The sequence below is a fragment of the Protomyctophum bolini genome, assembly GCF_963924005.1.
Source record: "Protomyctophum bolini genome assembly, chromosome: 19".
NCBI lineage: Eukaryota > Metazoa > Chordata > Actinopteri > Myctophiformes > Myctophidae > Protomyctophum > Protomyctophum bolini.
Window position 1 is genome coordinate 16,100,678 of NC_137880.1, and position 16,384 is coordinate 16,117,061.

Here is a 16,384-nt window from a genome sequence, read left to right on the forward strand (position 1 = left end):
TCCATTCTATACCGTGAATAAAAGTTTCAATCAATCAATCAATCAATCAGAGACTACACCTCCAACCAGTTGACCTTCCACCTGTGCTCATTTCCTGGCTGGAAATGCGGTGGCAAATCCATTTCACCTCCAGATGGCAGCATCGCTCTGTAAAACACGTCTATCACGTAGGCCTATAGACCTATGACCATAGAGTTGCCTATGCAGTCAGGCAGACTATGATGTGCATAATGAGCAAATATATAATGCAGCACCATCTGGATTACTTATCAAAATATAATTTATTTAACGTTTTAACGTTTCTATGAATAAATGTATTTTTAGTACGCTGATTGGCCCAATTTCATTTGCATGTCATAATATGACATGCAAATGAAATTGGGCCAATATATATATTATATGAAGCTGCACAGGGAATGGAACACTTAACACTGTCAATCTTGATGAATTGTGTGCATGTGGTAGCAATCATCTGGTTAAATCAGGGGTTAAATTTATGCCACTAAAATGTGGAACATTTAACAGCCCTTAAGAATGTGAATCACTAACACACCTTAATCAAAACCGCTCTCAAAGAGCACTTACGGGCTGCTGCAATTCGAAAATGGCCCTTGTAAAGGTCCAGCCCCCCCTCTATTTTTCTGTGTGCCTTTTTTCTAATTGTGTATTTGATGATTTATTTGCATAGATGTGTATATTTGTATGTATTTAAATATTTTGATGAATTGAAAAGGGAGATGTAAAGAAGTCTTAGTGCTTTTTCGTGGTTTTATCCTCTAAGCAGTTTTTGTATTGACCGTGCCTTCCTTGGCCTTCCTTGGACCCATTCTGCAATCTGTTAATACCATTATCAATCAATCAATCAATCAATCAATCAATCAATCAATCAATCTCCACTTCTAGAATAGGGTCGAAATGGCAGACGTTTTTAAGAGGGCTGCCTGTCACCATCAATATTCCCCAGCTTTTCAACAATGCCATCATTTCATTCTGCATTTATACTCTGTCCCAACATTTTTGTACCCAAGGAAAACCAAAGGCAAAGTCAATATCTCAAGACATGTCTGTATTCATATCAATGCAAAAATAGCATCATCCATAATTCCTTATTACTTTGTTTATTTTGTATAAAACAGGTTTAAAGTATATTTTATATCTAAACAAACAAACATGTTTTAATTGTCTTAGCCTTTTGCAATAATAAATTCATATTAAATAAATAGGCTAATAATGGGGTTGTCAAGAAATCTGAAGCTGGGCTGTCTTTTTGAGAACCACTTTATTCTCACAGACAATTTGTCCATCTTCATTCATTCTATAGGCCCATTACATCTAAAGCAGTTGTTTAAATAGGCTAATGTTTGTTTGTTTGTTTGAAGAAAAAGAAAACACCATTTTGGCATGGTAGGCCTACTGTAGTTTCGGCCGTGTACAAGATGTCATAGATGTGCAATGGGTATTTTTCTTTGTGCGAAGAAATGACCCTGCAATATTTGTTTGATATTTTTCTCGAAAGTTCACAAGAAAACTGGTTTTGTTTATTTTTATTGGGACACAGTTGAGGTAAAAAAAAATACATTTAACAAACACAGTGAGCTAATACAAACTGTTACAAAACATTGTAGATACAAAAACACATTAAAAAGGCTACTTATTACTTATTGTAACAAATTCAGTACATGCAATATATTCAGTATTACAGAGCCTTAATATAACAAATAACAATTAAGATACATTTGACATTTTATTCACTTATTTTTTGTATTGTTTGTATACTGGCTGCCAGTGTGCCAAAGGCAAATTTCCATTTAATGTTACATTTAATGGACAATAGTTCATATTAAAGCACACAAAAATAGGTCACAGAATAATGTCGGTATTGTAACTCAGAGAGTATACAAAATATGTATACTCTCTGAATGTAGGCTATATTTATACACACTGCATATTGATTATTTTACTGTGTTGTAGTAGTAGTAGTAGTAGTAATGTAATAGTATTTAGAACATGGTTCTCTTCTGTGAAAAGGGAAAAGCCTGCGAGTCTTCGTTAATCCATAATCCCCTTTCCATGCTTAATTCTTTAACCACCATTTAATTCACTTAACAAACCCTGGGCTCTTGCATGCACAGTATCATTATGAAAGATGGTGGATGAAATGCTGTTGAAATAGCCACATCACTTGGATGCAACTGGTGATCTTCTACCACCGTCAGGGACTTGGCCTATAGGACAGCAGGAGGAGAAATGGGAGGAGGAGCGGAGTATAGATTTAGCACATGAAGAGATTTGAGTTGGCAGCAGCAGCTAATTGTAGGTCAAGTACTATAGTGGTGTGGGGGTTAATCTACTCCAGTTTTAGCCAGGCCGAACTATAACTGTGCGTTTTTTTGCAGCGAGGGCCGTCGGGAGCGGAAGTCGAGCCTGTGGCACACTGCCAGACTGGATTACCAGCCAAGGTGCCTGGACCGCTGAGCCACGGCCCAGGCCCACTTAAAGTGTCTTGGCTGTAACTCTAAAATATGGGTTGGACTTCCTTGGAAGCATGAGACTTTAGTAAAGAAAAATCAATCATCAGGTAAAGGAGCAAGCTAGATTTTAAGAAACCCAACATTTCGGTCAGTGACAACCTTCCTCAGGCATGTTGCACGTCTTCAAAAACAGTTTGCTGTTGCAGGTTGGGCAGTGTGTGCGGATATTGGGTAATTATTGTTGATGTATTTTGCCTACGCACCTGCTTTAAGACTTGTGTGTATACAAAAGTTAAGATTCAATGCTTAAAAATTGCATTGAATCTTTTCTGTGACATATTCAGGTGAAAATGTGTTTTGTTTTCATAATTTTACGCTTAATACTGCTCAAATAATATTTGATCAGTATTAAGCGTAAAAAAGTATTATATGAGTGGGAAGTTAGGTACAGGTATTTTAGAAATATAGGATTTAGGATAATCTACTAAGAAATTTTCACCACTAAATGCAAAATGTTCTTAAATAAATATTTAAATCTACTGTATACTGGAATTCTTACTTATTTTGATATTTATATCTCACTATTTACCAACATTTACTGATCTGTTGTGAAATCAGATAAGCTATGCGTGGTACCGTGTCACGATTTGAGCTTCTGCAGGTGGCAAGACAGGTTGATGTCACGGATGTAATAAAGAACCATCTGTTTGGTGTTTAAACCAATTGCCCCGACCAAAGCAAAACAATAAATAAATAAAGACAAAGAAAATCATTATTTAAGTCCCACGCTCATAGTACATTAAAGTGCTATTTAGGTAAAAGTAAGCCTTGCAGAGCAATGAGGCCCGTAGGGCAGGAGCCTATGTCCTGTTTCTGTAGCCTGAGTCAGCTTGATGTACAAGTACACCCCCTAGACATGACGTTAGTTAATGTCACAGGGACTTCAATCCAACCCTTGATTCTGAGTGCCTAGCAGCAGGGAGGTGCTGGGTCCCATTTTTCACAGTCAAATAAAAGTGTTCAGAAATACTGCCCTATAAGGAAATAATTATATGCTGTTGCACATGAGCACATTTTAGTAGTATGTTAAGATAATCTGTACGACACTAACTTTATTAAAGGACTACTTCGCTTACATATCTTCATAGAATTGGTCCTCTGACACTAATGCTCATGATGGCTATGTGCCTGCATTTGATTGCATTATTGTCTTTTGTTTTTTGTTTACTTCCTTGTGATGTTTTCTCTTCTAAATGGACACTTGGTGTCTTTGGGTGCCTTGCCTTTGGGTGCCTTGTAGTTCACTGAGAACTACAACTCCCATGAGCTATCATTCTAATTGAAATGTTTTGACATAGGTGTGATCAATCATCCAATCAAGTGATGAACATATATTCTGTCCTATCATATGTCACTTTTTGATTATGCCTGAAGAAGGTCAGTAGACCGAAAGCTTGCTAAATAAATACATTGATTGTGCACAGATCCGAGTGTGCGGAGCCTCCCTTTATTTTTCTCATGTTCCCTTTGTGGCTCCAGCACCTCACTTAAGTTTTTTCAGCGGATGAGCTGTGGTTCTTTTTACATTTTTGACTAATGCTCATGATAAAATGGTATAAATGTGTTCTACTCTGTGTCTCATATGACGGCTGTGGACACATAAGAAACCCGCCTGCGTGCGTGTGTGCGTGTGTGGAGGGGGTTTGGGGGCATGTACATTACTCACCTATAGGTTAACAGGATCATTTTCCTTGGCATGTGTGAGTGATGCCATCATTTTGCGAACCCTCTGGGTGCAATGTCAAAAGACCTCCTTTCTGATTGGATGTGCCGGGCAGAGGACTCTGTCCCACGTAGTCTGCCACGGGAAGTCTGCCCCTGTGAGATCTGAGGCCCATTTTGACAGAAGACAGAGCGGGCATCACCGAATGACACAGAGGGAACGATCTCTTCAGCACTATTCTGCCTGGCCCATGTTGTGGCTCTGGGGGAGCTAGACCGCGAGGATGACCGCGATGCGGGCCTAGATGGAGGTCCTGATGCAGTCTGGGACCTGAGTGCAGGGGGGCAGGGGTATCGCTGGTGCACAGAAGTGGGACAGGAAGGTGGCAGGCGGACTCTAGAGACAGGAGGTGCCATCACGGGCAGGCTGTAGGGTGGTGTCTCTGCCTCACGATGACCAGCGATTCCCTGCCTTGAGCCCAGATCTGCTCGAAGAGGTGAAGATGCTCTCAACTGATCAGTTTGGTTTTTCCAAACCGGGGACTCTGCCGCGTTGCACAGGTGGATGATCTTGCGTGCCTGTTGGTAGAGTGCGGAGGCCTTTTCGCTTTCAGGATCAAGCTTGGTTTCAAGTTGCTGCTCGAAATCATGCCCGGGGTGGGATCCCACCACGGCATTCTGCCTGACTGGGTGCACAGGTGTGACACCTGTTGACCTTTGCCTCACACTGGCACGGTTTGGCAGCAAGGTCACGTTCTGCACAGAAGCCCTAAGGCGCCGGGACACGCCAGTCCTTTTGTTTATTACAGGATGACCCCGATCCAAATACTCATGTGACTCTAGATCATCTTCTGAGTTTTCTACTGTGCTGAAGGAGTTGTCCATCAGAACCTCCAGGGGAGGAGGAGGAAGGCTGTCTACATCCAGATCATTGCGTCCATCTGGCCAGCTATTGTTGTTGTTGTTTCCATTGGTGATCGATGGTCTGTCTCCATTTCCTATATCAGGTAGACGCAAGGTTTCACTGCGTCTTGTCCTCCTGATGTGAGGCGGTAGGTTTGTGAGGGTTTGACCTGGCCTGCCATCGATGCCATGGCTAAAGGTATTTATCAACTTCCTGACGGAGTTATGTCCATCAGGATGGGGCTCTAGTGGTGGTGAGGGGTTTTGACAACTGGAACCTCCGCAGATGCTTAAAGAACGCCTTAGTCCATTCTGATAGTCACTGTAGTGTGCTCCTGAAGTTTCCTCGTCTCCCCACCTTTCATCCATCTGTCTCATTTGTTGGTCCAGGCCTTTCTGGTTGTTCTGCAGCTCTGGAAGCGCACCTGCACGTCTGGTGGTCAGTAAGACTCCAGGTCTGGCTGAGGGAGCAGCAGTTACAGGTCGCCTTGCCTGGTGACCTTGCATGCATTCTGAATTCATGTGAAGGGCTTGTGGTCGGCTGGGATCTGGTGGGGAAGAATTGGACCTCTTCCTCCCGAACCTTGCACCTTCCTCCTCTCCATCCTCTTCATCTTCCTCCTCCTCATCCTCCTCATCTTCCTCCTCTTCATCTTCATCCTCCTCATCTTCATTAAGGCCTGCCTGGTTGGGGAAGTTATTGGCAGCGGTGTCGAGAGCAAGGCGGATGCTACACCTGGACCCACAACTTGCTGACCCAGCGCTCCCACTGTGGTGCCTGTGTCTCTCAAAACCAGCAAGGGACTCGTTCTCTCCCCCAATGCCACTATCCTCACTGTGCAAGGATATACCCTCAGGGTTGGTTTTCCTGATGGTAGCATTCTCCACACGTAACAGCACTTGGCCCAAACGTTGCTCAGCTGCTTGCTTGGCATGCAGCTTGTCAGTCAGCAGCTTAGAAAGGGAGGAAAAATAAACCACAGCCTCCTCCAGGGTGGTGTCTCCAAGCCCTTGAGCGGACTCTCCCAATTGTCTCAGGCTTTCGATTGAATGCTGGAGCATCTGCTGTAACAAGTCTGGAGGAGGTTTGGTGCTGTTGACGATACCCTTGGCGGGCATAATGGTAAGGCCATTCATCCCAGAAGGCCAGTCCATGTAGTCTCCATGCTCTTTCAGCATCAGCTCTCCTTCCTCAGCCATCTCCTCCATGGCCTGGTTGACCTCTTCAAACCGCAACACTAGAGCTTTCATCATGGGCTGTGAGGACATGTGTGTCTGGGCTGCATGATCCAGCAGACCCAGCAAGGCCTCATATTTGGATATGTTGGGGTTTAAGTAATCATAGGCTGCCTGGTGGGCTCTCACCATGTGTGGTGGCAGGTCCACCTTCCCCTGGATGAACGAGGCAAGTGTCTGCTTTTCTTTCCGCTTGCTTTTCTCTAGGCCTTTATTTTTCCTTCTCTTCTCCAAAATGTTCACCTTCTCCATTGGCTCGCTGTTTCTTTCTGCTTCTGGTGGCATCATATTCACCTTAATGTCTTTGGCGCCCCCTTCTGGGATTGTGTCCGTGTCAGGGGGTGGCATGGAGAATTCAACCGTTGCTACATTTTGATCTCCGGCAGGCAACGGCTTGTTTTCACCCTCATCGATCTTAGAGCAGTCTGCTATCTCAACGGTTTTGAAATCTGCATTATCCTGTGTTGGTTCATCCAGCAGGGCCTCTTGAGCCACTGGGACTTCTGGGGCCCCTCCAAACAACTTTCCCTTTGATGGAGAACAGCCCATTTCGATATTCAAATGCTATCTCAGTAAGAAAGCTCTGAATTGAAGAAATAAGAAAGCAGAAACAAACCCAAAGTCTTTGAAAGCAGTGAAAGTCTTAGCACTGGCTTGTCCATAGGTGGTGCTGCTTGCTATCACGTCAAGGCTTGAGTCTTGAGACCTGGTTGAAAAACGTTGAGCGCTCTAACATTTCGACCCAGCCTCCTTGAATAAGGGTCCAGTTTCGAGAAATGACATTTTATAATTTACTGATATATTTGTTCTTCTTTCTTCATGCTTCTCATGCCTGAGTGTCCTTCACTTATAGTAACAGAGCTTGTGACGCTGAAGAAGATAAGATGGATTGGGGGTTTACCTCTCCCCTCCTTCAGCATGCACAGATGGTTATGGTTAAGTGCATCAACACACACACACACACACACACACACACACACACACACACACACACACACACACACACACACACACACACACACACACACACACACACACACACACACACACACACACACACACACACACACACACACACACACACACACACCTAAGTATTTAAGCTGATCAGGGTAATCACAGCTCAGTTTGTCAGGTGGCTTTTTAAGCTCTACTGTGCTATCGTGTTGTTGGGAAAGTCTACAGACAACAACTGTATAGACTAGCATAACAGCACAGTTCTTTTTTGTGACTCTTATCTTCAGATAATTATAGTTGGCTTTATTGATTTTCTGATTGTGTCATAACATTTATCTCTGTCACTCACTCACTCTCACACACACACACACTCACACACACACACACACACACACACACACACACACACACACACACACACACACACACACACACACACACACACACACACACACACACACACACACACACACTCTTCTGATAGAGAAAGACCATAACCCTATGGTGTTTAGTGGAATCTTCTTGAAACATATAATCACACACGTCAATTATTATCAATTATCGTCCAATCAGGAGAGAGATCTGATACACAAATTTAAGTGATGAAACAACAAAATGACAGACAAATTGGAGGAAAATAAATTTAAGCCGTTTGATTTTGAATTGATCATTATTTTTATTTTATTTATTTTTTACAAAACCCCCCCCAAAAAACCTTTAGTTGTTCTGACATTTCAGAATTGTATATTTATTCCTTAATCTACGCATGGGGCATACGCACCTTTCTTTGTCCTCAACCACATGCTCAAGTGCTCAAAGTGCATGAGTGATAAATGATAGGACAAAAGGTAATCCCAATGGGAATAGTAAGGAGTGGGCATCAAAGGATACCACAGACAATCATACTGTACACTGTACACTGTACAGACCATGCATGTCCCATATGAACCCGTTACTGTACACTGTACAGACCATGCATGTCCCATATGAACCTGTTACTCAAGACATGGACCTCAAAGTACTCAATTTACTACATGTCACATTGACTCCATAGCAGTTTAAAGAAAACATTTTAGTTATAGAAGAGTACATATTCAGCTTTCATTATCAAAGTGTATACATCATTTAGTTATAGAGAAAATCACACTCATGTGAAGTGAGGGGCACCTTTGTTTGCAATTTCCTTCTTGCGCTTTAGTGCATGGTGTTGCTAACAGTCTGACACCATCATCATCCTCCATGAGACATGAATGCATTGTGTTATTGTATGAACCGAAGTTACAAGATGTATTTATTTATACCGGCCACATGACGTCTCAATTAAGTCGAAAATAAATGTAGTGCACTAAACAAACATAAGGGTCCATTTGGTTACCAACTCTCAATCATAAATCATTTAGGACCACTGGTTGAAAATTACTGAAATATCCACCTGCATTCATGCAGTTTGAGCGAGTCTGGTGTCTCAATCACCACCCCTTAAAGTTAAAAGGTTGGCTGATATTGCCCTCTGCTGGTTGGTTGACCGTGCAGTTTGTTTAGGTCAGAGAAGATACTTGAAAGGTGCACACAAATCTCCCTGCATGTGATTATTCATCATGGATGATAATAATCGCTTTCATTTGGTTGCACATAGTGTCCATGATTTGTAGAATTTTCAGCAATTATTTATTTATTTACATACAAAAAGCAATTGTACAAAGATATGCCAGGACAATCCACTGCCAAATAACTATACATAATGTGTATATACATGCCACATTTGAATGCAATTCTTACAAGGACTTACTCCTAATAAGTCTCTTCCACACTTTTGTGCCTGTGGAAACCTCTGACCTAGCAGGGCTTGGATCTCCTACTGTCTCTAATCTCACTGAAGCAGAGTGAATGCCAGATTCTGTTGATGCAGAAGGGATTGGAGTCTCTAAGCCTGTGTTTGGGTTTTCTGGGTCTCTTTCAAAATCTGTGTTTGGAATGGGAACTACAGGACTGGGAGGGTTTGCATCAACTAGCATCTCTGAGCTCACTGAAGCAGAGTAATAGCCAGATCCATCTATTGATCCATAAGGGCTTGGAGTCCCCTGTGAGACCGTTGGTGGGCCTGTGTTTGGGTTCCCTGGATCTCTATCTAAATCTGGGTTTGGAGTGGGATCTGCAGGTCTGGCGCGCACAGTGATAGCATGCCACCTCCTCAGGTTCTTCTCCAGTGTGTTAACTTGTGGCTTGAATAGTGCCTCATAGCACTTTGGTAAGAAATGACAGAAGATGACGCCATAGTTGGACACTAAGATGGCCGAGGCCTGCACAGCAGAAGCCTCTTCTGTCCTGATGATATAGATGGGGATGAAGCACACCCACACAAACATGTACATCAGCAGGCTGAAGATGATGTAGCCGGTCTCACTGAACTCCTGGGGAACCTTCCTGCCCTTAAAAGCCAAGAGGAAGCCAACCAAAGCCAGCAGGGCTATGTAGCTCAACATGATACCGAAACCTATGACTGTTTTGCCTACATGACACTGGATAATTATCTCAAGGCTATGTGGTGTTGGAGTGATGTAATCAACGTCAGGACTATCAAAGACCAGCCAGAGGATGCAGATGACTCCCTGGATAGCAGTTACAATGCTGATGATTATAGGCGGCCTATAGAGTTTATTTAGTCGCCTGTGTCTCAGCTGACCAAAGGGCAGGAAGGCCAGGAATGTACGGTAAGCCTTAACTAGGATGCAGGAGACACAAAGGGTGAAGCCCATGGCATACATGATCTGCCGAGCCCGGCACAGATGGACATCGGGCTTGTCCATGAAGCATATGACGCTGGCAAAGCTCACAGCTAGGCCACTCATCATCACGCAGGACATTCTCACCTCGGCTCGCTTCATGGGCGGTGAATTTCTGTACACCAAAAAGATGATGAAGATGACCAGCAGCAGCAATTCTCCAAAGGTAGAGGACACCACAAGGGCAATTGGATGAGGATCTCTCCACCTCAAATAGGTCCTCACTATCGGTTCACAATGGTCCCAACCCTTCTCCGATGACGTTCCATTAGGACACTTTTGACAGTCATTAAGATCTGCAGGAAGTTTGGGGGTTACTAGGTTAGGTGGGATTATGCTAGATTACAGTTAAAACAGGTGAATCTAAGTAGAGAATATTTTAATAATTTATACTGTGTGTGGGTGTCGCACATCAAAATAGCAGATCCACAAGCTCACAATGCGTCACGTACAACTAAATATAACTCAGACTTGTGTTGGATACGTCACACTGATTATGTTTTTGTCCCATTCTATTAGCTTCTTTCACTTTTCCATTAAAACTTGCAGGAATGATCAATACATGTAGGTTGCTGTTGGAGGTGATTAGCTTTTGGGTCGAAAAGTTCAAATGTCAAAATTATAATTAATGCCGAGGTCTGTCTTCCAGTAAAATCCATAGCTGGATTTTCATTAAATATCATGTTAGTGATCAGTTGGCTGCCTCAAAGACATAGTTAACTTTGGTCAAAAAAGTTCAATGAAAAGGTCCCGAAAAAGTGATGAAAAATGCAGGTGCGTTGAGCAGTGATAAATGAAACAATCACAAACAAAACTCCCCAGAGCACACTGCTCTTGCTCAGCAGCATCAGCATGTCAATATTTGAATAAAACTAATGCTGTTGAGCAAAAGACTTGTGCTGGATTGCTGATCGTGAATCTCTGTTCATGATTGTTTCATAGGTTTAAAGGGTCAAGGTCACAATCAAGGAAATGGTCAAAATAACATAATCACTCAAATCTCTAAATTATCGTAATATACTAATTGTATAGTTATGTTAATTGGAGGTATACACTCTACTGAGTGCAATCTGTCTAGTTTCAAAATGTTTGGCATTGTGTTACATATTTGCTTTTGAAGTTTTGTTTATACAATTAAAGATTTTTTTCATACCATGTTACAACAATTGTGACAAAATGTAATTTGTATAATTTTGACATATACTTCTTCACAGCTATGGGTGGGCATTAATAAGTAGATAGGATTTTTAAACATTATATTGCTTGTAGTACACTTCTTAATCAGTTTACTTTTGCAAAGCAGTTGCAGGTGGAATGGGGAAAATACAATGTCTAGTAGGCATACCTGAGCCATTAGAATAGGTTCCCTCCACACATGAAACACAGTCGTAACAGCAGGACACATTCACAATCTTCTTCGCAAAACCAGGGTGACAGGATTCTGAGCATCTAGACTCAGGAAGCTGAAAGTGAGGACAGCAAATTATGCATTTTAATTAAAGGTGTTGTTTTGAATTGTGATCCAAACTTCAAGCATTGGCAAGACCCTGTTCAAGAAACAGTTGTAAAAGAATCAATCACTGATGGACAGTGTATACATTGACATTTTGTTTCTTTGCATATCACTCTGAGGCACAAATATGTACAGTAAATATTTGTATGTGTTTGTCCAGAGAGGTCAAAACAAAGCATGCTTTGACTAGACAGGTTTCAGTGTAGTGCTCATGAGCAATTAATTAAAAGTTTACAGTACTTTCAACATTTTGCACTATAGAATAAAAAACGTTACCGACATGGGCTAACATTGTCTGTAATATCACTGTCCATTTTATTGTCTTACCGAGTTATTTGCTGTTGAAAGCCAATTTATTCTGCTCATGTCTCTATCAAGCTCAATTCGTCCATCAAGTGCATGGTAGCTCCCAATTCTTTCAAAGGATCTTCTGTCTCCATTCTTATCCCACATTATCAAATCATAACCATTGACAAAGTCACCATTTTTGTCAAAGGAATATGTCTGGTTGTTAAGAGTAAAATTTGTCCTTTTCAGTACCTCAAGAAGCTGCAAGAAACACATGCAATTTAGTTACTTTGTAACTGTACAAATGTATCAATATTAAATCAATATCATAGGAACAGCAATATTTGTTAGAGCCATTGGCTGGATCATGACATTTTCAGCCTTGCACTTCTTAGTAACTACTCATACTTTTGGGACATTTTATGTATATACTGAACATATTGTTTTTAAATGTAATGTTAATGTTGCTCATAAATGTTCTCCACGTCCATGCTCACCTTCCATGGTGGGAAATTAATCTCCCCTGGACAAGAGGTTACGTTACATTTAAGAAGGCTCTTAAGGGCATGGACTATGGCCCATACAGCCACTACATCATTGTAGGATTCACTTGTATCCAGAGCTTTTGTAAGGAAGTCATCATTAGCGTCTAGGTAATTTGTGTAACTGCATGCAGCATCAGATTTTATTTGACAGTCGGATGGAGGCTCCTTCTCAAAACACTCTGGGTCTGGGGTGCAGTTGAACCTCAGGTTCTTGTACTTTTTGATGAAGTTGTTGTACCCTCCAGGGCTGGCACTCATGTTCCTCAGGTAGTCATTGAAGGTTTCTTTGTGGTGTGCCACAAACGCAAAACCGAGGATGTCTCCGACCTCATTGATGCCTTCCATATGCGCCAAAGGGCGGTTCCTTGACCAGGCATCACTGGCAATCCAGGTTCTTTTAATATTGTTTAGGATCATCACCTGGAAAAGGTCCTCCACAAGTTTGTTCTTGAGGATGAGCAGTACTACCTTGGCACCGGAGGAACGGATCTTCTCCGCCACTTGCTTGATTCGCTGCATGCTGTTCTCATGGTCCAGGTAGTGGGGCACCATCTCTTGGTAAGCTATGCACACATTCATTTCCTCAGCATCCCGGAGGAAGCTCTGGAAGGCTGCCCTTCCATAGTCATCGTCCCCATACACAACCCCTACCCAGTTCCACTTGAAACGAGCCATGAGTTTGGCAATCGCTTTGGTTTGGTGCACATCGCTGGGGATGGTGCGCAAGAAACTTGGGTAGCGCCACTTATCGCTCAGTGCAGGGGAAGATGAGGAGCAGCTTAACTAATAAAATCAGGTGACAAAAGAAAACATTGAATGAAATTTCTCTGAAAACATCATTGATCAACATGCTCCTTGTGAGTCATGAATCATGATGATCCAAGATGGAATCCAATGAATCACACATCTTCTCAGTTTCCTGTCTCTCTAGTCTACACCCTCCTACTGTATCTAGATAAAGCATTATTTCTAGATAGTGTAACGTGGGAATTTTCAGTACAAAATATGGATATAATCAATCTTAGTGACATAATCTAGTAACATTTTAGTGACATAATCTAGCCCCGTAGATAGCATTTGATACAGATTTATAGCATGTTATGTAGACAGCACTAGAATCGCATTTTATGTAGTCATAGCACCTTTATAGTACATAAGTATAGTATAGTATAGTATAGTTACGTTCTTAGCTTATGCATGTTTCATGATAACTACTTTTTTTGTATGTGATTCCCATGCTTTATGTTACTGCTTAATGTAAATCACTCTGGATTAAGAGCGTCTGCTAAATGCCTAAATTGAAATTGTCAGTGGATGACGCGCATTAACTGACACACCCTCAGAGAGAGAGAAGCAGGTCATCTACAAGCTTGCAAACAGTAGTGTGCTCACAGACAGCACATGTATTGACGATATTGGTTGATTTGCTCTCCCCTTTCTTGCATCCCTATCACCCATGTAGACTCACAACGAGTTAAACTACTCGGAGGGGCTGAGCCCCCCTAAATATCCAAATTACAGCATCAGATACTAGGCCAGGCTTCTCCTAACATATTTAGATTGAATTGCATTTCTTGATCAGAGCATGTCCATTAACTTACTTGAGGGATCATATACGCTCCGAGTAGCTTAGCCACAGCAATGGACACTTCAGAGTACCGTGCTCCTATGATGACCTTCACTGGTGGCCTGAACTCGGTGTAGTCGCACTGAATGTTCAGAGAGCCATTGACCGCCAGCATGCGCTGCACGTTTCTCAAGGCTTTGGTAGCATCAGAACAAGTGTCACACATCCTATATCCAAGACGCACACCCGGTAGGAAACCAGATGCGTTGATCTCTTCTATGGTGTGAATGATAGCCAAGGATCTTACAAATGGCACCAAATCAAAACTGGGAAAAGATTAATTGAAATCAGTGAGCATTCATTTCGTATCTATTATTAATTTATTGACCAAATCCATAATATAAAATCCTCTATGGATAATTGCAGTATATTGATAGTACAGAGATCCCCACGGCTAGGGCCCGAGGTCCTTGAGGGAGTTCCAGGGCGAACGCAGTGAAATTAGTTAATACAGCATCAAAATCAGTTAACTGCTGCCTTTCAACCTATTCTAACTTAAGATATTCAAAAAAAGCGTAATAGGCCTACATTTTGGGAGTCCCTGGCACAAAATCTTTTCAGGTGGGGGTCCGTGCCCAAATCCATTTGCAAGGCTTGAGATGAAAATGTTTGATGACCACGGCACTATACAGTATCAATTTGGCAGAAACATTCTTAATATTATTAATATGTTATAATAACATTACTTTCCCTTACCTTGTACAGGTCAATATGTCAGGCCGTGTTCGATTATGAAGAGACTCTACATTCGCGTGGCATGGCATCAACACCCCAATCATTACGTCTCCTGGTAATTGAGCGCCACAAGTATCCATTCCAAGATCACAGCTGCCCATGCATCGTAGCATGCTGCTCATCAGCAGTGTGACTAGGCTGCAGAATAGTGAGAACAGCATTTTGAGTGTTGAAAACAACGTTTCCTCAAGGCTCCTTTTAAAGCCTGTTATGGTATTTAGGAGGTGGCATTCTTCTCACCTTTAACATTAGCATATGAATTGAATACATAGGACCACAATAGAAACCAGCAGTTAGGACCTTTTGTGTTTGCTTTATTGTATAGCTGTACCTCTGTCATAGCCACGGGAACTACTTTTAACCAAGGGGGTCAACTTTTGGTCAGGGGGTCAACTTTTGGTCAGGAGGCGGGAGGCTGAAAGGCATAGCAGTGTAAAGTGTAAATCCTACACGGGTTGTGCTTATAATCAATACCCGCTTCTGTGGCCAACGCGGAAGTGCCTCTCACCTACAACAACTGTGGACTAGACCTTAGTATATAACTCTATGGACTAGACCGCGACGGAGGCCCACCGTCTCAAGTGAACTTGAACTATGTGAGACACCACCGGGCAAACTAAAGCTAGCGATTGGCCGTGTCGTATGTTCCGAAGTTGGATTGGGCCAACGCAGGGCCGTTGAAGTTGCGACCCGCTAGAAAGAATAGTAAATCATGTTCTGGCGAGAGCGTTTGCCCCGAGTCAAAGATTCTACTGGCCAATCACAGCGCGTCCTTGCTCAACCTGTGTAGGCTTTCAAAGGCTTTCAATCTGCGCCCTATACATGTATAGGGCGCAGATTATCAGAACATAGTATGGCAATAGAACACATACATACAGTAACCAACAAAGTTTCAAGATAATTTGGTATCATCAGAAGAATTATTGGCCTGGTTCATCAGGCTTGCCTCTTAACCCTTTATTACAGTTTGATGTATCAATATCTAATTTATTGCAATATTGTTTGGGGAAGTACATATCCATCCAATTTACACAAATTATTAATTATTCAAAAGAAAATTGTAAGAATAGCTACCTCTTCTGACTATTTGGCTCCATCTGCTCATCTGTTTAAATATCTAAATGTATTGTCTATCTATGACATTAACATTGTACAGTCCTGTTCTTTCATCTATAAATGCACTTACCTTCCAAATATGCTTCCTACACCCTTCAAAGAATATTTTAAGACCAACTCTCAAGTTCATGATTATAATACTAGACAATCTGATAATATTCATCCGTACCACTCTTAGCCAGTTCTCCATAAAAGTCAGGGGTTCTTTACTCTGTAATTCGCACATACTTATTGCCAACTCCTCACTTATTGCCAACTCTGTAACTTTAAACATAGATTGAGGGCCAGCCTCTTGAAGTAACTTTCTCCACTTGATTCTAACATAATGTAGCTTTATTGTGCATACTCAGACACAGACAGACATGCATATTCACTTAGGCACATGCACGTGCGTGCAAGCCTGAGTGTGCCTAGTGCATACAAGCGCACACGTGCGCACACGCACTCACACATACACACACTTCACACACACTTCACAAGTGTAAATA

General features: G+C 42.0%; 1 protein-coding gene across 1 annotated transcript; it reads right to left on the bottom strand.

Moving 5' to 3' along the window:
• Positions 1 to 9,064: 9,064 nt before the first annotated feature.
• LOC308334576 (G-protein coupled receptor family C group 6 member A-like) lies at positions 9,065 to 14,824 on the bottom strand (the record flags this gene model as incomplete). The annotated part of the gene is made up of 6 exons (XM_080791376.1): positions 9,065 to 10,368; positions 11,418 to 11,535; positions 11,913 to 12,134; positions 12,371 to 13,201; positions 14,020 to 14,311; positions 14,742 to 14,824. 6 exons carry the CDS (start codon positions 14,822 to 14,824, stop codon positions 9,065 to 9,067), a joined length of 2,850 nt encoding a protein of 949 aa, XP_080647502.1.
• Positions 14,825 to 16,384: the final 1,560 nt, after the last annotated feature.